The sequence below is a fragment of the Macrobrachium rosenbergii genome, chromosome 13, assembly GCF_040412425.1.
Source record: "Macrobrachium rosenbergii isolate ZJJX-2024 chromosome 13, ASM4041242v1, whole genome shotgun sequence".
Taxonomy (NCBI): Eukaryota; Metazoa; Arthropoda; class Malacostraca; order Decapoda; family Palaemonidae; genus Macrobrachium; species Macrobrachium rosenbergii.
The window spans coordinates 12,661,254-12,685,120 of record NC_089753.1 but is presented as its reverse complement, the minus strand read 5'-3'; the positions used below and the strand labels follow the sequence as shown (position 1 = coordinate 12,685,120).

General features: G+C 40.4%; 1 protein-coding gene and 1 long non-coding RNA gene across 4 annotated transcripts in view; one reads left to right on the top strand and one right to left on the bottom strand.

The window, feature by feature from the left end:
• LOC136844912 (uncharacterized) overlaps positions 1 to 23,867 on the top strand; it is a 511,857-nt gene that overhangs the window by 36,747 nt on the left and 451,243 nt on the right. For both annotated transcript variants that reach the window (XR_010855007.1, XR_010855006.1), the window contains exon 2: positions 12,351 to 12,410. This is a non-coding gene — a long non-coding RNA (uncharacterized lncRNA). The remainder of the gene's footprint in view (positions 1 to 12,350; positions 12,411 to 23,867) is intronic.
• Positions 1 to 23,867, bottom strand: part of LOC136844909 (long-chain-fatty-acid--CoA ligase ACSBG2-like) — a 77,243-nt gene that overhangs the window by 19,712 nt on the left and 33,664 nt on the right. For both annotated transcript variants that reach the window (XM_067114232.1, XM_067114231.1), the window contains exons 8-12: positions 22,227 to 22,384; positions 11,753 to 11,859; positions 10,839 to 10,987; positions 9,670 to 9,798; positions 8,891 to 9,087 (exon numbers count right to left, since the gene is read on the bottom strand). In XM_067114232.1, the coding sequence (XP_066970333.1) occupies positions 8,891 to 9,087; positions 9,670 to 9,798; positions 10,839 to 10,987; positions 11,753 to 11,859; positions 22,227 to 22,384 (740 nt within the window). The remainder of the gene's footprint in view (positions 1 to 8,890; positions 9,088 to 9,669; positions 9,799 to 10,838; positions 10,988 to 11,752; positions 11,860 to 22,226; positions 22,385 to 23,867) is intronic.

Here is a 23,867-nt window from a genome sequence, read left to right as displayed (position 1 = left end):
CAAAGCGTGTTGGCAAATTGCATAGCCTTCTGTATCTTGGTCAGCACACATAAGGATGGGGATCCCTCTTGCTTTCTTTGCTCAGATTTTAGTGAAAACTCAGACCCCAATAGTCTCAGACAAGAAATTTGAAATTAATGGTTCCTTCCCTCTGAGATTTTAGCGGAGAGACAAGTGCTGTAAGGTATTTTTGTGCCCAGTGTGAGCCTTGCATCATTATCTAAAGAGAACTGGATCTCTTGGCCCACAGTGCCGGCATCTCTTTGTAGTCCTGGCTGCCACATGAAGTTTGTATCTAAAAACACATTATTTTTAGGTGAAACCTACATTCTTATCATTAGCTTTATCTGCAGATACTTGGTGTGGGTTTGACAAGTGTTAAAATTGAAACATTCGTTAAGGAACGCTCCCAATGGTTACACCCCCCACCCTGGGGGTCAGACAGCGATTGTTATGGTTGTTCATTCTACTCTTGTCAGTCAACAAGGCCGGTAGTGTAGACAAGTGCTCTAAATTTTGTTTGTTTTCCAAGTTAATGATTGGATTGTATGGTTTTTAGTGTTCATTTAGCAATACTATGGATTCTTCTTCTCTATCTTCTCTATCAAAATCTATTAGATTTTGTAAGGTAAGTTATTAGACCAGATTGAGTGATTGACATGTGTATTGAGTAATTGACTTACATACGCACCAACTTTCATGGATCATCGAGTGGTCATTTACAATTCTGACAACCTTCGTGATCATTGCAGGATTGGTCTTTTGGAGAGATAGAGAGAATAATTGCTGAATTAGAAGAGAAAGATAGATTTAGGACCTGAGTATAAGTACAGTCTTGAATTTAGGTTTTCTTTAGAATCATTACCTAGGCAAGAAGATAGAAATACTGTAAGTCTGTAGTTTCTTCTTTACTAATTATATATCCTTCTACACCCAAGTATCAGCTACAAGGTAGTAGGCTAGATTTTTACAATTTGTTTGATTCGGTTAAATTTAGTACTGAATTGTATTGGAATCATTTGCATCGTATGTGTCTAGTGCATTGGCAGGGACAGTGTCCCCTCATTCCGTGGCCTCTCCACAGACGCAACCTTGTCCTGTACCCAGTGTCCCTGCCGACAGGCCTGGTAGTCCCGGATGTTTCCAGACAAGAACTAACATCTCAGGATGTTCTAGGACTGTGCCCTCTGTCTCCTGCCTTTGCGTTCAGTCCTCCTTGGACAGAGTTAGATTGTGGTCGCATAGGACGGTTATTACAGGTCTAGATCTTGTGTTTGACTTATCACGCGGTTATTCTAGCGAATGATGGCTGCAGCTGCTGATCGCATTCATAACCGATAGTATTTCCATGACTCTCTCTCAGTGAATGATGCCTCAGTGAGGTCTTCCCAAAGTAAAGACGCCTCAGTGAGGTCGCGTTGAGTCGCCACATATGCCTTCAGTGGTCTATTCTACGCGCGCGCCTCAGTGAGGTCGCTGCCTCAGCGCCACCTCAGTGAGGTCGCACGCCACCTCAGTGAGGTCGCACGCCACCTCAGTGAGGTCGCATGCCACTTAGCAAGGTCGCATGCCACCTCAGCGAGGTTGCACGCCACCACAGCAAGGTCGCATAACACCTCAGCTGGGCCGCACACCACCTCAGCGAGGCCACACGCCACCTCATCAAGTCCAGGGAAGAGTCAGTTTTCCTCAAGAGACAGTAGCTATAGAGTTTCTTGGTACCGCAATCAGTATCGATGACATGTGAGTCTTTGAGGAGTTAGGAGTTAAGTACACACAAACGGATTTATAGTGGCAGCAAAGCGTGCAGGCCATGCTTCTCCCTCCCTGTGTCAATCGGGTCTCTTCCGTTGGGCCTTGAGAAAGACCTTTCTTAGTTGAAGCATCTTGCAGTATTTTCCAGGGTGGATTACAAGAATTTTAGCGCCAAGTCTTACAAGGAGGGGAGGAAAGATATCCAGTACTTTTCAGTGGAGCATTCTAATGCTGCCTGCTCTCTAAGAGCCTCCAGGTTGGGGTTTGATTTTTTGCCTCTCCTTTCCTTTAGGCTAGGCTATCAGATTTTGTACATGGGAGGTTTGGCTGTTGCTAAGGCCTTGCCTAAGAAGAAGTTCTCTTAAGTATCCTCTCTCTTGTTCCCCTTCCTTCTTGGTACGAAGTCTCTAGTGTATTGGACAGGCGAGTTTCTCCCCTTATCTCCTGATCCGGCAGTGGATGGCTTCTGCCCATGTTTTTTTCTGACTAAGGCGCTATTGTGTCAGGCAGATTGCATATCTCTATTCCTTAGGCTAAGAATATGTATAGAGCTTGACTAACGCTATCTAAGCTATGTTTTTCAGTGAAATTGTGCTGTACATAGTTGAGCAATTTTTGAGGGAGTTTGGTGAACTTCTTCCTCCTTAGGCCAGGGATCCTTTTGTTAAGGCCATAGTGATTTTTTTTTTTCTTCTTTTGTTGTGATAGGGGAGCTATCCCATATCATGAGCAACCTTTAAGTTTGCAGAAGAGCAGCAGCTTGCTTTAGATGTCCTTTGGGCTATGCTACCTCCTTTACTAGGTCATCCTTTCCAAGTGCAGGAAGGAAGAAGTACAGTATCCTTTTCCCAGCTATGTTCTAGATCCTGTTCTGCAAAGGGAGGGAAGTTTATCTCCTCCTCTTAGAGCAAGACTCCTAAGTCTGATAAAGAATAGCTCCTTGGGCCCTCAGGTACCTGTGGGGAGCAGGTTAGGTTCTTTGCTCTAGTGTGGGAACAATTAGGGGTAGATGTTTGGGTAGCAAAAGTACTTTTGGAAAGCTATTGCATTCCTTTCAGGCTTCGCTTCCTCTATCAGCCAGCCCATAGCCTTTTGAACTTACAGAGGCAACTTAGAGAAGAGAAGGGTCTTGAGTCAGGAAGTCTCTCCATTGTCAGAGAAGGCATTAATAGTAGATATACTGACTACATCACCAGGTTTTACACAGGCTTTTCTTAGTTCCAAAGGCAACAGGAGGTTGGAGGCCTGTCTTAGACGTATCAAAGCTCTGCCTCTATGTCCATTTGTCCCCCTTTTTTTCCATGGAGTCAGCCTCCATAGTATTAGCCTCCTTGGAGAAAGGGGGATGGTTTTGTATGGTGGACATGAAAGGCACGTACTTTCATTTCCCCATTCACCAACATTAAGAAAGTTCCTAAGCTTTGTCTTTGGGGGAAAGACTTATCAATTTTGAGCTCTTTGTTTTGGACTAAGTTCCACACCTCAGGTTTTCACCAAGGTCTTCTTACCTTTGCAAAGTGGCTTCACTTACTAGGAGTGAGGATACTTTTGTACCTAGATTGATTATCATTGTGAAGTCCAGTGAGGGTTGCCTGAGGGTTAGAGAGCTAGTTCTAGGCATAGCAAAAAGCCCTAGGGTTATTGTAATGTAGCGAAGTCTTCTCTGGAACCAGCAAAAAGCCCTAGGGTTATTATAACGTAGCGAAGTCTTCTCTGGAACCATCTCAAAGAGTGACCTTCTTGGGCATGGTGATAGATTCTGTTCTTTCTAGGTTTTTTCCTGACACATGCTCGAGTAGTCAGTCTTATCTATTGCAAGCTAATTTGCCTCCTCAGAAGGATGCCAGCCAAATGCTGCCTGTCTCTGTTAGGTCACATGTCTCCCCTGGAAAGTTAGTCCCAGGTGCTTGACTATGGATGAGACCTTTTCAGTTGCACTTGAGGATTCACTGGCACAAAGTCTCAACCAATCTGCAAGTTAGTTCCTTGGAACTGAGATCTGTTACCTTACCTTTGTTGGTGGATGTCTGAAGAACTTCCACTTGCCGGGAAATCTCTAAAGTCCCCGAGCCCAGATCTCTCACTGGGGGATTATGTGGAATAAGGTAGGTTCCTGAGTATGGTCGCCAGTCGAAAGAAATCTGCACATAAACTGCAAGGATTTTTGGGCTATACAGAAGGGACTGCAGAGCTGGAACATGCATTGACCAACAAAGTAGTTTGTCTTCTTGGACAACGCATTGTCTCTGGTGTATCAAAGTAGCAAAGGGGTGGTGTAGCAAAGGGGCACGAAGTCAGAAACCCTAGAAGCCAGCCATCACCATGGATTTACTCCTCTGGAAGGAGGAGAGGAACATTGTCCTGATGCCCCAGTTTGTACCCGGTCAATTGTATGTTCTGGCGGACATGCTAAGTCGTCCGGGACAGATACTCTCCCACGAATGGATGTTAGACCCGACAGTGTGTGAGGCATTTTGGAGGGAGTTTGGGCAACTTCCCATTGATCTCTCCGCAACGAAGATGAATCATCATCTCCTATTGTATGTCTCACCAGTTCCGAACCCTCTAGCCTGGGTAGTAGACGATTGGCTTTAGGCTGGGCGAACATATTCGTATAATGCATTCCCTCCGTTTCCACTGTTGAAGGAAGTGCTCATGAAATTGAGGGAATCCCATGATTCGATTCGTCTCCTGGTGGCCGAGGAGGCAGTGGCTCAGACCTTCTAGTATGTAAATAGAAGTTCCCAGACAATTACCTTTTTGGACAAATCTTTTTTGACAGTCAGGGACAGGGAGGCTGCACAGAAATATCAGCATGCTGCATCTAACCGCTTGGAAACTGTTGATGAGCTCCTGAGATCTAGAGGTTTTTCAAGTCGCCTAGGGACTCTATCCTCACTGCAAGGAGAAAGTCCACCAATACATTATATCAGAAACAGTGGGAGCTTTATAGTTCATGGTGCAGGTCCAAGGGCATTTCAAGTCTTAACACCACCATTGATAATGTAATCAAGTTTCTGCATTTCTTAAGAAATACTAGAGGTTTGTCTGTTGCCTCCATCAGTGGTTATAATCCATGCTGGCTTCTGCTTGAAGGCATACTGGATTGGATATTTCAAGGATGTTTGACCTAGGTGATGCTGTTCGCTCATTTCAACTGGAAATGCCGAAGGCTCTTAAAAAAAAAAAATATGGAGACTGGATGTGGTCTTATGACACCTTAGAGGCCCTTCTTTCAAGTCCCTGAGAGAGGCTCCTCTCAAGGCTCTTTCTTTGAAACCCTCTTTCTGGTGGCCCTGGCTTCGGCCAAAAGATTAAGTGATTTACTGTATAAGCGATCTCATTGTTAGTAGGGTTTTCATGTACTGGAACAGAATTATCCTTTTGGCTTCCTTTCATGCCAAAACAATGTTAAGGCCATAGCCCTTCTTAGAGTTTTCTCTATCCCTTTGCTAGAAACTCTTAACTCCTGAGGAAGGCGAGCTGTTTTTTTCCGTTAAGGCTCCAAAGTATTTTACGTTCTGTCTTTAACCTTTAAGGAAGCAATGTAGGAACCTATTTTGCTTGGTGAGGTAGCCTGAGGTTCCTGTCTAAGAATGCCATCGCTTTCTTGATGATTGTCCTTAATTCTGGAGGCACATCATGCAGTCTCTCCAGAGGTTTGTCCCATTTTGAAGATGAAACCACAGTGTGTCAAAGCAGTGGCCACATCTATTAGTTTTCACCAACACCTCCCTCTAGACCATATAGTCTTGGCAGCACAGGGGAAGTATAGTTCTGTATTCGCTTCCAACTACTTGATGGACGTAAAGCTCCATTATGAAGACAGCCGTACACCAGCGCCTCTGCTTTTGTCAGGGGGGACTATCTCCTAGTCTTCCCTTTGTGTTACCAACACATAAAGGTTCTTTATCAATCTTCTTCCTAGGTAAAGGGGAGCCATATGTGTTTGAGTTAGTATGTGGTATTTGACTCCACTTTATTTATTTAGGTCAATTTCTACGCTGTAATTGTCCTGGCCTTATTTGTGTGTATGTCTCTCTCTCTCTTTTTTTTTAAGTAAATTATGTTATTGTATGTTGCAGAGCCATTGCTCCTCTTAGGAGAAAGCTATCCAGAGCTGATTAAGTACCAATTTCTTCCAAATTGGTCTCCTTGGTTTTGGGTGTGAGGTTGAGGTACCACAGTAACTCGATTAAGTAGGTGGTAATTCTTGAGGGATGATTTAATTTTGGTTTTAGCTCCCACATCAGCTCTGCAGGCCTGAGGTATAGGGGCCCATGAATTGCCATTCTGCATTGCACATCATCAACCAGTGGCCACATTTGGGGTTCATGCTCCATCTCCTAAGACAGTGGACCTCCCCTGAAAAAGATCTCATCTGACAAGTACTTGCCAGGGGATCATATTCATCAGGGAAGCAGCGATGAGGATATTTATGATATCTGATAATTTGGTTACAGAAAATCTCTTGCCTGCTCCCAGTCCAGCACTCAATGTTGGAGTTAGCTCATGGTAGAGTGTGAGCTTCACCTTAAAAATAATTATTTTTATGATAACATCAATTTTTTAGGTACCCTCTGTCATTAAACACCTTCCTTCCTCCTCCCTTAAGAGACTAAGAGGAGAATGAACAACCATAACAATCACTGTCTGACCCCCCCACCCTACAGAGGGTGAGGAAGTAACTATTGGGAGCGTTCGTTAACAGTTGTTTCAGTTTTAACACTTGTTGAACCCACACCAAGTAGCTGCAGATAAAGCTAATGATAGAGGGTAAGTATCTAAAAAATTTGTTATAAAAATCATTATTCTTTTTTAGCTTCCTGAATCTATCGAGCAGACATGTGGTTTGTCATGCAATAAGGATGGTTCTCCAGTCTGGTTGAGAGCTCATGAAACCTTGGGTGTTGGACCATTTCCAGCCTTCAAAAAAAATGTTTGAGTTTCAAAGGTATTTTGCCATAAGGCTTGTCACATACAAGTCCTTGGTAGTCTCAAAGCTCCTCTAAGACAGTAAAGCATCCCACCTCAGTCACTCAGAGGACATAATATTAGAGGTCAAATAGGTGAGCTAATGGATTCTCTCTCCTTCCTTTTCTTCATTCCTCAGCGAAGCAGCAGTCAGTCAGAGTACATGCTGGATGGGCCATGATGCAGGTAGGCTTCACAATCAAGCATCCTATCGTGGAGCTACACTCTCAAGGTGTGACCCTCCACTCTCCCTCTTAACAATGGGTGGGGAGGGGGTTGTGATAAAGCTGCCATCTGAACCCATCAAATTATGATTGACTCAGATACTAATTGTATTCCAACTTTTGCTCCCCTTCCTAATCAGGCAGCACTTGCTTCTCAAAAATTTTTTGTGTAAGAATACAGACACATCTCACTCTGACTCAGGATCCTACCAGTCTTACATCCCTATGCTAGACTGTACAGGAAGATATTGGAATCTTTGGTCCCCTGCTCATTATCATGACTCGGAACATGACATCTTCAAGTGGAGATTCAACTTGCAAGTCAGATGAGAGTCTATCCTCCAACCTAAGGATGGCTCACAAATTCTAAAGTAGTTTGTATCTATCATGTGTTTACAAACTAGAGCCTTTTATCATGATGTCCCCTCAACCACCCCATAGTCCCAGATGCCAAAGGAAAAAGTGTTTGCTTGTGGTAGGTTAGTGGGGAACTCCCCCCCCCCCATTCACCTGCCTACCACCAACTGACCATTGTACTACCAAGCTTCAGCTATTATTTCTAGCTCATACTGAGAAATGCTTCTGCATAAAAGCCTCTGGTTTGTGTGGTTCAGATTTCACAATAAGCTGTAGGTCCCGTTGCTAAGTAACCAATTGGTTCTTAGCCACGTAAAATAAGTCTAATACTTTGGGCCAGCCCTAGGAGAGCTCTTAATCAGCTCAGTGGTCTGGTAAAACTAAGGTATACTTAACTTGTATACCTATGAAAAATACAAATAACTTAGTAGCACCTCATTTTAATGGAGTGCTCAGGAATCTGGCTTCCAGTAAGTAACAAGATCAGCTAAGTAACAAATAATAGCATATAACCTACATAATAGGTTAGCCCAGTGCCTACTCACATAGCTAATAGTGTAGCAGAATTCCATATAATGTACCATATAGCTTATTCTGATCTGTATTTTGCCATTATCATTCAACTTAAAATATTGATTTACTTGCCATTTACTCTGAGACATGTCTGCAGATTGAATTGCCTCTAGAAGCATAGCCTATGTATGCACCTGTACCTAATATGCTTACAATACAGTATAAAAAAACATAAATCCTGTTTCACATTAAATTTAGGTAACCCAATATTCTTTATAAAAAAACGAGAGAGAGAGAGAGAGAGAGAGAGAGAGAGAGAGAGAGAGAGAGAGAGAGAGAGAGAGAGAGAGGGGGCAAACAAACACACGTGTGTACTATGTAGTTCATCCCAATACAATGCATATGTGCATATATCCTGTAAATATGCATGCATATTACTGAAAAATGTGTAACACTACATTACTGTATTGTATTATGTACAGTACAGCACTGTATTGCATTAACTAATGTCAATATAAAAATAATATACACGAGAGAGAGAGAGAGAGAGAGACAGAAAAGTGTTGGTTGTGCATGCATGTGTTTATTCACTGTCCACCCTCACAGGCACAGCCAGGAAAGCATTGGTCAGTGTGAGTGCACTTGTTTGTTCATTCACCATCTGATGCCTCTAACATACCTAGTTGGTTATTATCCATTAAGGACAAGAGTTCGTCTGCTCTGGCATGCTCAGCCTGCCATCCAATAACCCTTTTGTAATTACAGTACTGTGCTGGATTTCTTCAGTAAGTACAAATATTGGCTAAATCCATTAAGTAACAAATATGCTAAGTGGAGGTCTGTTTAGTTAAGGTGCTGCTATAAAACTTTAGTATGTATGTGATGTAATCATTGTTCACAAATTATTATTTAATCAGGCTTACCTGTGAATCATAAAAAAAAATGCATCAGCGCATCCGTATACTAATAAGTACAGAATATTTTTTACTGTATATGTTGCAAAAAGATCTTGTCATCTGAACACAGTGTACTGATAAACCTCCACCACTTCTTAAAATTTAACTTACTTCCGTTTATCTCCAATTAGCATTGCTGAACTAAGGAACGGTATTTCTCTTTTGATGTGATCCTCAATTATAGTTGGTGGAATATTTTCACCCCCAGCAGTGATGATGAGTTCCTTGATACGCCCTGTTATATGAAGAAATCCATCTTCATCAAAGCTCCCAATATCACCAGAATAAAGCCAGCCTTCATCATCGATCTGCAATGAGTAAAATTCTTGTTGTTGAAACGTTTGCAAGTTGAATCAGGTATGAGGACAGTAAGTCCACCTGAATCACTGATTTGCAGTAATTTAATTCAGATTCTATTGCAATGGCCATTAAATAAATAAATACTCTACACTCATAACTACAGTACGGCATCTGTTTACAGTATTATGAAACTAGTGTACCCATCAAAAATTATGGCTGTATGAGAATGGAGTCAAGTCGTGATGGAATCAAGATGACAAGTCCCATCTTGACCCAAGGGACATTACTTACTGTTCCAAAGTTCCAAACAAAATACATTAACATATTACCATAATTTTGCATACTTTTATGATGTAGGGTCTGCACTGAGAGAATCTGGCCTTAGGATATATATGGCAAATCGAATGTGTAGTTTATTAGCCCTAGGTTTTCATTGTTACACACCAAAAGTACTACCGTACTGTACATGGATACACTGCATTTTATTATAGAGAGATGTAGAAAAAACAATTACCTCTCCTGTGTGGACTTTCTTATGCTACATTTTCCTTAATTTAGAAAATCACTTAAGTACATGCTCAGATACTTACAGTTTCATTAGTTTTTTCTGGCATACGTAGATAACCCATACAGACGTTTCTTCCTTTGAAAGCAATCTCCCCTTCACCAGGCTTGCAGCTAGGGTGAGTTTTCAGTTGCAATGTAATCTGTGACATAGGCTGGAAAAAACAAATACCTTAGACTTTATGGTTTTATTGTCCTCACTTTTCAGAAAATGTATTCATTGTTACTGAATCCAGTATTTTACATTGTTATAACAAGGGAGGTGAATTTAAAAAATAAACAGAACATATTTCAAAGTTGGAAGTGGCAGATCACCCTTCAGATTTGGAAATATGTACAGTACTAGGAAAGTAGCTGTAGCACATATCAATGGAAGATGTATAAATGCTTTAAAATTTCTTGACATCTTAAAAGTATAATTCATTACTATTTAAAATTCTGGTACAAGGGCTGTTTGTTGAGTAAATATTTGGACTAGGGGCCTTTTAAGAACTCAAATGAAAATAATGCCTGCTAGGTCTGAATCTAAAGTCTTGCCTTTGGGACTGAAAGTTCAACTTGGAGGCTACCAACATCAAGTGGATAGTGGCACACAGTTACTTTACTAAGCAGAATATAGTTAATGTTTTGTTATTATGTATTAATAATGCTGATAATACGACTATAATACCACAGCAAACAGTGCACTAAACATTGCAGCTTCTCTTAGATTGTTATGATATGTTTAGAGGTGTTTTTGTCATGGAAGACTAATATTCCTTCACAGTAATATCTAAAGTAGTTTGTGTAATCAGTAACCATAATTGGAACATCATTGGTAAAAATAATGATGGTGATATAGGCAGCAGTTTCTGTGCTAATTAATTACTATACAGCATTCACGTGAATGATTTCCTGAAAAAAATGTAAAAATTCATATAATTCCAGTAAAGTTGTCTTCATAACTTTCAGCATCTGAATTAGAATATGCTAATAATAGTCTAGGAGGGGTACCATATGCAGAAATAAGAAATTAACTTTTCCTTCATGTTAACTGCCTACATAGCAAAACGTTTGTCTGAGGTTAGCAAAAAAAAAAGTTTAAAAAATTCCAGATGAATTTGCTTTAAAATGATAAAAGTAAACACTTAACAAAAGAATGCTTAGTTGACAACTGCCTTTCAAAAGTAACATAGAGAAGTACTATCACCTTTACCTTTCCTACTGTCCCAGCCTTGTAAAGTCCAGGCTTGATGTAGCATATGGAGCCCATGCTTAAGCTCTCTGACATTCCATAACCTTCACATATTGGTATATCAATGCTCATGAAGTAATTGAGAATGTCTTTGGATATAGGTGCAGCTCCTGTAATAGGACGTACAGCATTTTTATTACTGAAAAATATTTTGGAATCTGCATTATTAAAATTGTACATTCCTGAAATTTAACCTGGACAATTATGTCAAGCTAGCTGTTTAGGATCTAAGAGGTATATCAAAATTCTTTGATATGGTATTCCAAAGGATTGTCTCAATGAAAAGTTTTTCTAAGCTGTGATAAATACTAGTTGACAAAGTGCATAAGCAGTCTTTCAGCTTCCTTGGATAATAGGACTTTTCATTTTGAACACTTTGGAGAATTTATATCTTCTAATGTAATAATAATGTCAAAATTACATTAAGAAAGCAGAATAAAATGAAAACTTTGCATATAACTGGATATAAAACATCATGCCACATTCAACTATGGTGAGTAACAATACGTGTGAATACACTCAGTCCATTCAGTTCTTAAAGCACATTGCAAACTGTTTTTGATATAGTACTGCATAATTGAGGAAAAATTGGTCATATAAACTGATTACAGTATTTGAATATTACTGTAAATATTTAGTTGAAAGACAGCACTGATAAGATTCTGATGTTAACTGGAAGTTGTGATTCCAATCTCTCTCTCTCTCTCTCTCTCTCTCTCTCTCTCTCTCTCTCTCTCTCTCTCTCTCTCTCTCTCTCTCTCTCTCTCTCTCTCTCTCTCTCTCTCTTGCATTTCATTAAAAAGACCACATGATAGTACAGCAATGATTCAAGCATCAATACACCACTCTTCAGTGCAGTCGATGCAAAAACATACCTGTAACAAAATAGTCTGCTCGATTGAAACCAATAGCAGCTCTGACTTTATTTAATATGGCTTTCTTGGCAATGGCATGACACATACTCTCATATAATGACAGAGATCTGAAAAAAATATTTAATTTGTACATCATTGTGGAGACCAAACTGCAAAATAAATATACTCTTGCTGTGGAACTAAGATTTGTATAGTGAATATCTATTTTAGAGTAAGGCAATGAGATGTACTGTAGTAGACTGAAGTAACTTTCAATACAGTATGATGCTGAATAGTTTGTAATATTTAGTAAAAGGCATGTGAAGTATGCAGGACAGTCTTTTCGTTTTGAAATGCAATCACTGTACCATAGTTTAACCAGACCCCCTTGCCAAGATATGTAGACTGTCAGAGTTAGCTAAAGGGATTTTTTCTTAAGTCTTAAAATGGAAGGTTAAATGAAAAAGTAAACAGGACAGACAAGTAGGAAGACAGCAAAACAAACAGACGAACATTTGATGACAGAGCAATGCAGCTGAGAACACGGAGGACTGACTACAGTGCTATAAGCATACTACCAAAGAATAATAGTTTTAAATAACATATCTCTTCCCTTCAGATTGCAGAGCATATGGGTCACATCTGGCTAGACTTCATTGCCAAGAACTGTCTACTTCTGGTAAGTGGAGAACTTTTTTTTTTATCACCCCATTGTAGAGCACTGAATTAGGTAGTACTATATGATAATGAGCGTCCTGTGAATGAGGTTGCAAATTTATTTGCATTTCTAACATTACAGTATATCCAGTAAAGTTAAGTTTGAAATGTTTATGTACACTACTTCTTTGAATGCAGTATGTATACTGTATTGAAGGCTGTTAGTGGTAATTCATGACTAGCTCACCCATTTGAATATTTTAGCAAATTCTATCATGTCCAATGATATTGTCTACTGTATATTATAGTACACATGAAGTTTGTTTTGTAATCTGTTATATTTATTTAGGTAGATGATATTCTAGAGCAATTATGCTGCCCTTAATGTACGTGAAATGTAATAGCTGATCTCTTGCCATACCCCAGCTCCATGATTCTGCACAGGTAATGCTGTATTTGGGGATTCTGAACATTACAAGTACAGTACTTGGTGCTGATTTCAATTCCAGGCTTTACTTTCCACATATATAATGCCTCTAGGACATCATTAATTTTCATAAGGATTTCTGTTTGCAGTAAACAGAAATTGTAGTCCTGTATTATTGCCATATGCCTCAGATATTTTGCTGTATCATAATGGGGAAAATGTTTTACTCTGAATACCAGAAGCCTCCAGGGATCTTTACTGTTAGATAAGATTCCTAGAGGTTGTGGTTTTCTATGTCCTGACATTGGCAATAATGGTAATTATAATTTTGACTAGTGCTGAAAATATCCTATTTTGATATCAGCCATTAGCACTTTAGTACTTGTGTCTCATGAGCTATTGTTTTAACCACTGACTTTAAACAGCGTCACAGGGTGTCATCCTGCCAGTTTTAGAAGTTTTGTTGAATGATCTTTGTTATACAGTACTGTACTTGTATACTGTAGGCTGATGCTCATGGCTCTAGCATTTCATGTACTTGAAAGTGCTATGCACCAATGCCTTAGTTATTCTGATTGTTATACATAAATATTTAGTTATTTGGTAATGCCTTTTTTATATTTTCTTTCCCAGTTTCCTCTTTTGTCACATGGAAATGTTTGCTTGTCAATAAATGTGGCTTTGTCCATGTGAATGTTTTAATTATTTCAGTAATACCACAGCAATAATATAATAATGTTAATTTATATACAGTGATCTTATCAGCATATGGTTCCCTTCCATAGGCTTCTGTAAGCCAGGAAGAGTTACTATGTGTGCTGAACCTCCAGTTGGTTCCAGACTTTCTTTCCTCCCTCCAAGAGTGAGTCTGTCTTTAAGTTAAGACCAAGGTTTGTTCTGCATAAGAACAAATGACAATTTTATACAAGTAACTTACCCAGTAATTACATAGCTATTAGTTACTTTTAACTGGCAGCTTAAGATTTCGAAATTGCGGTCACGCTATTTTGTTTTGGTTATGGCGACATGCCCTTACCACTTTGGGTGTAAGAGAAGGTACAACATAGCAAAGAGCTTCAATTTGTTTCTGCTGGCTATGGTTGAATGTGGTTGGCAGCAGCTTGAATTTTGAAATTTATACTTTGCTGGTTGTTTGCTCTATCTTCAATTGGTGAAGTATTTATTTCCGTAGCCTTTCAGCATTATTAAGATGGTGTTAGGCGAGTTTTGATCATTGGTTTACAACTTTTTGCCCATTTTTTGGACTTGTCTTAGAATTTTCCAGGATGTCTGACACTAGTAGTTCTAGTATTAAGTATTGTAGCAAAGGCTGCAATACTAGACTGACTAAAAAGAATCTTTTGACTCTCACACTATTTTGTGTTCAGTAGCAGGGTTAAACATGTTTGAAGTGGATTTATCTGTTGTGAGTGTAGCAACTGGATTTTGAGAAGTGGAAGACTTTAGATTCACATCTTAAAAAACCTTAGAACGGGAAGAGGAAAGCTGACCCAACTGGGAGTCTATTGAAGCTTTAGCTAGTCAGTATTCATCCACTGAAAGTGAATACAATTACCTGTAATTTCTGCCAATCCTGTTCCGTCTCCTCCTGTGCAACTCTCTCCTTTACCTGGCTATCACGTTTCCGATCCCAACACCATCATCACTCTGGAGTCGAAAATCAACACTCTCTTCGAGCTGATTGTGCAATCGATCGCTAAATTAGCGTTATCAGTGAAAGTGTTAATGAATAAGAGTGAGTCAGAGGGGCCCATGGCGCCCAGTGCAAGTGCAGTGGTATTGGAGGAGGTGGCTGTTCGGCCTGCCGATTCTCCTAGGCCAAGGTCCCTGACATAACCCCCAGCACCTGGGAGGAGTCAAACTAGTAGCCAAAGGGAGAGTCGATTGGAGTCTACCCCTGAGCAGTTGCCTGGTTCAGTCTGTTGATGAATCCCAGACTGCAACCAAAGGCCATTGGAAAGGCCTTCAAGTGAGTGCTCACTGTATGTCCTCCAGCTCCAAAGAAATTAGTCCCAGGCGCGCACGGCACTATGTGGACAAGTCACGCCCGCTGAAAAGGCGTGCAGTGGATTTTGAGATTTCTTCTCCTGTTCCTTGTAAGAAGGGCAAGGATTCAGCGTGCCCCTCGTGCAGTCACTGGGACAGCCCAGAACAAATCTCTTCCACTTCTTCTGACGACGGTCACAAATTGGCACCGAAGCGCCTTGTGGCGCATGGACGTTCTTCGTCGAATAAAGGAACTACTTCATCAGGAGTTGCACATCCGGCACCTTCATCTCTACAATCGGCACCCAAGTGGCCAGCAATTAGCGTCGAAGCGCCCAAACTCCCGTTTGCAGATGAGTGCCCATTGGCGCCCATTCGCCATCAGGTTTCATCACTGACTCCTGTCTCTACAGCACCCCCTGAGCGCCCATTGGCGCCCGCTCCTCCACCACTTCATGGTAGTGCCGTCTTGGACATTGTTCCTCCTTCAGTTGACCTGATTCAGAGCAAACTGGATAATAACCTCAGTTTGCTTGAAATCCTTCTACAGCTCAGGCAGACAGTGGACTTATCTCTTTCTCCTGTTTCTTCTGAGGGAAAAGGTTGTTTCCCGAACCAAGACTGCTCCTTTGTCAGCGTACTCTGCGTTGTTGAGTTCTACTAGCAACTTTTCAAAGCTTCTTTCGCAGCTACTCCCTCCTCTCCTCTCGCCCGACTTTCTTTATGGAAGCCCCCTTAGTCGGTTCTTCGAGTTACTGAATTTGGTTCTCTCCTTTTCCATGAAGGCACTGAAGGAAGCCAGAAAGGTGGTTTTCTGAGAAGAGGGGAACAAAGGAAAAGCTGTGTTTTGTTCCCTGCCTTCCAGGGTTGTCAGATCAAGCTACAGGTTTTATGCGACCGGAGAAGTTCCTTCCCTGGGAGACTCTGCCTCCTCTCAGGGAGACTTCTCCAGCTTTATCGACTCGGCTAGGAGATCAGCTTTCTCCTCAGCCAACATTATGTTTTCAGCCTCAGAACTAGCGCACCTTCTCAAGAATATTTTTAAGGTTTCAAAGTGATGAGCTCCTAGACTAAAGTGGTGGCGCACTAGCGCACAAGCTTAGAGAATGCTCCTTGTTAAAAGAAATCTCTTTGAACCTCTTAGGAGTACTTTCCTGTATTGACAGGGGCATGTGCAATACACAGGAGTTAGCTAGTCTTTACGCCATCGGTGTGCTTAAGAAAAGAGAGCTTTGGCGTTCTTTTACTTCGAAAGGCATCACTCCATCTCAGAGATCAGCCCTCCTCTTTTCCCCCTTGGACAAGACCCACCTTTTTTCCCAGGCTATAATAGTACTGGACATTGCCTCTGACCTGCAGAAAGAACACTCCAGGACCTGCTCCCAGTCCAAGACACCGAAGGATCCTTTGGCTCTGCCTCCAGATCGCCGTCTCTGCTGCAACATACTCCCTTTCAGAGCTCCCATTCTAGAGCACATACTAGAACAAGAACATATACCCGTTTCCCACAGCGTTCCATCAAGAAGTCCTCTTCCAAGTCCTCCTCCAAGTCCTCCGTGCTCAGGTAGGAGCATGGCTCCTCCGCTTTTGGGAATGGTGGGAACAAAAGGGAGCGGAACCCTGGATAGCGTCTGTTCTGAAGGAGGGCTACACTATCCCCTTTTTGAACAGACCTCCTCCAACCTGCAAGCCTGTCGAATTGACAGCTTACTCTCCAGGCTCATAGAGATTTGCTGCTCTCTTGCTAGAGGTCGAGTCTCTTGTTCAGAAAGAGGCTATAAAGGTAGTAGAGGGCATTCATTCTCCAGGATTCTACAACCGTCTCTTTGTAGTGCCCAAGTCATCGGGGGGCTGGAGACCCATTTTGGATGCAAGTGCTCCAAATGTCTTTGTGAAAAAGACAACATGCAAGATGGAAATAAACCAATCGGTCCTTGCATCCATTCGCCAGGGAGAATGGATGGCATCCATCGACATGCATGACGTGTACTTTCACATTCTAGTGCATCTGACTTCGAGGAAGTACCTCAGGTTTGTGTTTCAGGGCAAGGTGTTCCAATTTCAGGCTCTGTGCTCTGGTCTCTCGATGGCACCACAAGTGTTTACCAGGGTATTGGCTCCTCTAGTGAAATGGCTTCATTTGATGGGGATAAAGATATCCCTTTACCTAGATGACTGGTTACTACGTTCCTGCTCGAAAGCTCAATGTACGGAGAACATTCGCACAACTCTTCTCTTGGCCCAAGAATTCGGTCTTCTTATCAGTCGGGACAAGTCCCTCCTGACACCTTCTCAGGAGATTCCTTATTTAGGAATGACGATCAACTCTCAGGATTTTCAGGTTTTTCCAGTCCCGAAGAGAACAGAAAAGTGTCTTCAGGCAGTGGAAGAATTTCTGAAACTAAACTTTTGCTCGGCCAGTCAATGGATGAGTCTTCTAGGCACTCTCTCGTCCATGGAACAGTTCGCTGCAATTCTTCCTTGGAGCCAACTGGAAGCAGGAAAAGAGTTTCTGGACTCTTTTGTGTTTGATAATGACCTGGAAATCAAGGAGGACCTTAGTTGGTGGAATTCAGGAAGAAACTATCCAGAGGAAATCTCTTCAACCTCTGAACCCAGCCTAGAGTTCTTTTCAGACACGTTGAACCTAGGTTGAGGAGCTCTATTGAGGTTAAAAAGAAGTGTCAGGTACCTGGTCTCAGGAACAGCAAAACTGGCACATCAGCGTAAAAGAATTGCAGGCGATATTTCTGTGCCTACAGTGGTTCGCTTCAGAAATTCGGGGGAGGACAGTAGCTGTGCATTCAGACAGCACGACGGCACTGGTGTACATCAAGAAACAAGAGGAAAACAAGAGGGAACCCACTCTTTCTCCTTGTATGAAGCAGCAAGGGGTCTTTATCTTTGGTTACACCAGAACGACATGCAAGTGACACAGCGTTTTATCCAAGGAGACTCAACGTTCTGGCGGACAAATTGAGCGTCAGAGACAAGATCCTTCCCACAGAATGAACAATGAACCCGTTAGTTTTGTCTGGATCTGTAAGAAGCTCTGGAAATCCAGATAAATTTGTTCGCGTCATCCAGGAATCACCAACTTCCTCTCTGCTCTGCTCACCCAGTACCAGATCGCTTGGCATGGGCGACCAGTGCAATTTGCAGGACTGGTCGGACCAAGATCAGTATACCTTTCCCCATTCAGTTTAGTGAGACAAGTCATCAACAAATTCCGGTCTCATCAAAACCTGTCCATGATCTTGATAGCCCCCTTCTGGCCAGCAAAAGAGTGGTTTCCGGATCTGCTAGAACTTCTTGCAGACTTCCTGAGACTGCTGCCACAGAAGCAATAACTTCTCAGGCAATCTCACTTCTGATGGTTCCACCAAAACCTGTCTTCTCTGGCCCTAACAGGATTCAAACTGTTAGGCGACTGCTCCGAAAGAAGGGCTTTTCAAGAGCGGCTGCAGACGCAGTTGCGAAGAGTAGAAGATAGTCATCAGGTAATGTCTACCAGGCTAAATGGTCCATCTTCAGGTCTTGGTGCAGACAAAATAACGTGTCCTCTTCTAATATCTCTGTAGCAGAAATAGCGGACTTTCTTCTGTTCCTACACTCCAGTAAAGGACTTTCCACCTCTACTATTAAAGGCTACAGAGCTGTGCTTAGCTCAGTCTTCCGCCATAAAGGAATGGACTTATTGTCTAACCAGGATTTGTCCGACCTTATTAAGTCCTTTGATACCGCAAAGCTTAAAGAAAAACGTTTGCTGTTCTGGAACTTAGACATGGTACTTAAGTGGCTGGCCAGTTCACGTTTTGAGCCCATGCAATCTATCTCTTTAAGGGGTCTGACCAGGAAAACTTTTTCTGGTTGCCTTGGCCACTGCCGAAAGATCCAGCGAAAACCATGCCTTGGACAAAAATTTCAGATTTTCTCAGGGAAATGCAGTCTTCTCCTTTTCCCTACATTTTTTAGCCAAGAAGGATCACCATTGAATCCATGGCCTTGTTCTTTTATGATCAAGAGCTTGTCCAAGATAGTAGAGCCGTCCTGTTTACTCTGGTTATTTTTGTGTGTGCACCTGAGCAGGGGCATCTTGTTGTAACTTTGCAGCCAGGAAATGGCCCACCGCTACAAAGCACCCACTGTAGTAGTGAGGCCCTCAAAGCTTTTCAACTGCCTCACTGGATAAGATGGCGCCAACCAGAGGCAGTATACCTGTAACAGCTGTCTTATCAGGCAGGTTCAACAACATTGATTCAATGTTAGCAAATTTCTGTTCTCAAACTCATTACTGTAATAATGTTTTAGAGTGGAGTGTGTAACATTCCCACCTCCACTCAATGTAGGAGTCAGATGCAGTAATTACTGGGTAAGTTACTTATATAAAAATAACATTTTATAATAAAATAAAGTTTTATATATCATGCTCAGTAATTGCATGATTGTAACTCCCCGCTTCCCTACATGGACAAAAAGGGCATACACAAAATTGAAACTACTATGTTGTACCCTTCTCTTACACCTGAAAATGGTAGGGACACAGCCATAACAAACAAACTAACGTGACCACAATTTCAAAATTTTAAGCTACGGTTAAAAGAAACTAATAACTATGTAATTATTGGGTAATATATATAAAACTTTATTTTATTATAAAAATGTCATATTTATTGATCAGTTTGTATTTTTCATAGCTAACAAACCTGCAGTTTTAACTTATATGGCCAACCTCTAGCCACCCCTCAATCAGTTTCTTCTTGGGATGCAAGAAACTGAGGCATCATTTCGTTTGATACATGAGCAAAGGAACTTGATTTCGCCACCTGGTGCGCCACCTCATTGCCACCAATTTTATCGGTGACCCCTATCGGCCTACCTCATTGCCACCAATTCTTTACTTGTTATTTTTACTGGTTTTCAGCTGGCGCTAGAAGAGTTATCCATAAGTTAAGACCGCAGGTTTGTTAGCTATGAAAAATACAAATTGATTAATAAATTTGTCATTTTAAAACACAAAAAACCTCATGGTATTACCATATAGTAATAATTTTAAAGGTATTCCCATGTACTTAAGAACTTCTGGGTTAATGTAGTATTTAAAAACAATAATACAATGAAAGAAGCACGTACAAGAAAACTCTCCTGATAGTACTAAAGGACATGTATATCAAATCCCATGTATATAAGTTCTGTAACAACTGTCATATTGGTCAAATGGGAAAATCATCATAAAAGAGAATAGAACAGAGTAAAAAATTTACTGTACTGTATAAGATATGCACAGGTGAATGGTGGAATTTTCTTACATGTTAGTGAAACAATCACACAATCCATTGGGCAAGGGCAAAAAATACCAAATTTTAAAGTAATTTGTATTTTTCCTAGGTATACTAACCTTTGCTTTCTTAAATGGAGCACTCCAGTGCATCTCATGCTTCAGCAGTTACTGACTAAAAAACAAAAGCCTATCAGGTCGCTCCAGGTACTGCTTGACCTCTGTTGGCCTACCTCGGCCACTGTGTTTGCAGCTGCCCTCACAAACATTTGTTTCTGCATGTCAGGATACTCATTTTGATAGTGTTTGTAAGTTTTTCACCTCGGATGTTAAACTAGATAATGTGTTCCTGCAAAGCCCTTCTCTTTTGGTGCTGATATCCAGAACAGCCTTGCAGGTAACTCGTATGTATTTTTAGTTGAGCACAGTGTGTGCATTGTGTTCTTTGTTCACTGTGTGTGTATCACATGTGCCCCTTTTGTTCTTGAGATGGCTATCACAGAAGTGAAGATAGTTTAATTCCAGTACAGTAATATACTGGAAAGAAGTATTGTTGAGTCCAGTTTTATAAAAGAATACTTTTTAAGAGTTTGAATACCAGTCAAGGCATGTATAAACATGACCCATTATTTTCAAAAGAAATATGTAAAATATGTCGATCTGGAGGAAGGTTGACATGGGATGAGGTAAAAAAGTGTGAGACCACCTGCACAGATAAACATATTTGTAGAGTACTGACCTCAGATGCTAATGAGTACTGTACTGCTCTTCCTGCTTATTTTCCCCACCTGTCATGTGTGAATTACAGCCATCTGTATGTTTGTTTGTATTGTCCATCTGGCAAATACATTGTAGGCTGCTTCTATCATGTGTCAGTCCTCTAGAAGATGTTTTAGATGGAAAGACGAAACCAGTCAGGATTTACACCCAATGTTTCATTTTCCCGGTAGTACTGTATGTCTGCATATATACATCATGTGTCAGTGTGATCTTAAGCATACAAAATAATGAAAAAGTAAAAACATGACTAATGATATAACTAAATCAACAAACAAAAATATACACAGAGACAATTAGGCAAATTGGAAAAACTAAGGTAATGGTGGACAGCACTTTACAGTTACATTTACTGTACAGTATTACAGCCTCTTTTATACTATCAAGCCTTGGCATTGGTAATACTGTCAGGAATACTATTCCATAGCAGCTCAGTGTGCAGATACTAGGGATGCTAATGGAGATGTCCCATAGAAATAGAGCTCATGGAAGAAAGCAACAAGACAATCTGTGACAGTCTCAATTTAAATTACCATTACAGTATTGGAAAAAAGGAAACCATAATCAGGTATACTGTTTAAAGGCTAAAGATCTCAGGAGGCTTCAGACATTGAGACAGACAGCATTTCAGTAATGACAGAGCAAAAAATCTGAAGCATGTGGCTCCAAAACTATTATCTCTTTGGATATTGAAGGCCCTACAAATGATCCACAGTTTTCTGGCAGCATCAAAAGACATTTTTCAAGAGCTGTTAAAAATTTTTTTTTTTTTTTGAGTGAAGGTTACACTAAATACAAAAATTTAGAATCACTAAATATTTCATGGAACAGGAGCAAGGCTAAAGATCTGCTTATCAGTAGCATCTTTGTTTCCTTGGAATTCCACCTCATACCCACTGACTCCTCCACATATAGATCTTACTGATGTCTCTGTTAAGTTTAGTAGCAGCTGCAGTTTGTTTTTCAGGGAGAGGAAATAACTGCAAAAGGAGTAGCATTGTCTGCATACTGCATTTGTTCTTCAGACCGCCAAGCGTTTGATTAGGAAACTAAAAAAAAGTCCCAGAACTGTAAGATAGGAAATGCCAGACAAGATAGTTATAGACTCATCAGAAACACTATCAGCAGAAGTCTTGCCAATGACTTAAAAAACTAAGAATGATATTGAGAACCTAAATTTTGACACCGAAGTTACAAAGTTTATATTTAGGTGTCTTGTAGTGCACCAAGTCAGAGGCAGCAATAAAATTACTTTGTGTAAGTCTGCACGCATCAGTTGACTTGGATGTTAACTAGTTAGATTTATAAAATCAAGGCACTACAGGACTTAAATTTATATAAATTTATACCTGCCATCCAGAAGAGCATTGTAGTAATTAAGACCATGATACTTTGCCCAGGTAGCCACAGACTTCTTCAAGCCTCCTACTTGAGATCCAGCCTCTTGCATCTTTTCATAAATCTTTTCCCAGACTCTTGGTACTCCAAGGAAGGCTGTTGGCTGAACCTGAGGTGTTAGATGTAAAAGTTAATACTACTAGTAATGTCATTTTTCATAATCAGAGTATTAAAGAAATGACTTACGCTAGCTTCTAAGTGAAGATGGTGACCCGTTGACTAATCACAGTCTCCTAAGATCTGTTGCAAGTTTTTAATCACTGAATTTTAGGATGAGGTTTTTCATTATTATAATTACTAAGTACAGTAGTTAAAATACATTACTGTCATGGGGCTAGCTTTAAGATTTTTCCACAAGTACAGGTACAGTACTAAGATTAAACTTTTATTTGTTAGAGTACAGCTCTTTGAGGATTTACTAGGAAAATGTATAAACCAAAAAAGATGAGAATTCTAACAAAATTGCCTCAACTGATTTGTTTCAATGACCAGGTATTCACTGTTGGGTAAAGTTATACATTCACTGGAAAAATATTAAACTGTTAGTGTTGACCTACAGTCTGCATACTGGGATTGCATTATGCGGGCTGTTCATCATAAATTGTGGATCAAATGAGTGCGACTTACTTGGAGACAAAATACATATACTTTACCATGGCATTCTTTTTGGTTTTATAGACTGCCATACACCAATGATGAGTTTAACCTCTTTTGTCATATCAGATTCATTGCTTCATAAAATCTTTCATTTATTAAGTTTGTTGGATTTAGGGATACATGTATTGAACTGTCACTGGTCTTAGTTGTAGCATTGGATGCACTATTACCATATTTTTAACCCTTTATGCCAAAATAGGCAGGGATGAGGTTTCAAAGTCCATGCTCATGTGGTAAAAATAAGTACAGTATATCTCACCATATCATTCATAGACATACAGGACTGAAGTGAGTTTTCAGCATGCTGTGCATTAGTCTTTTAAATGTACTTTTCACCAGCAGCACGCGATTCATGAAATTTCTTATTTCTGAAATGCCTTTGTAATTACCTACTCTCACTGTTTTGAAAACCTACATATGTTGTATTGCAGACATTTAACATCCAGTAAGGAAGTTGTGTTTATTATTATTTTATTTTTGCATGTTTTTATTTAGATGATTAGAAAGGTTACGTGTGGAATTTTCTAAAAAATTTATTGAAAGGTGGGCCTCATGACTGTCAGTAAATAATTAGATCTCGAGAGGAAAGTCACTTAACGAGAGAGGATGCTTGTGGGTGAAAGAGGGAGGGGAGGCTTTGATTGCTCTGCTGTTCCGAGGCTTAAGAAACCAAAGCCCTACAAACCACTGGTGGATAATTTTGGAAAAATATTTAATTACTTTAGCAAAGAGGTTACATTTCGTCCCGTGTAGGATTTCGTTTGTATGCTAACAAATAAATGTTTCAAGTTGATAAAAATTTTTATAAAAGTATGTATTCTCTGAATGCTTTATGCTTATTCAGTAAAGATTTAGCAACTGACAGACAGGCATTACTTATTAAATACTTTTCTTTGCCAGAACTTTAACAGCAAACTTCAGATTCGGAATTGAAG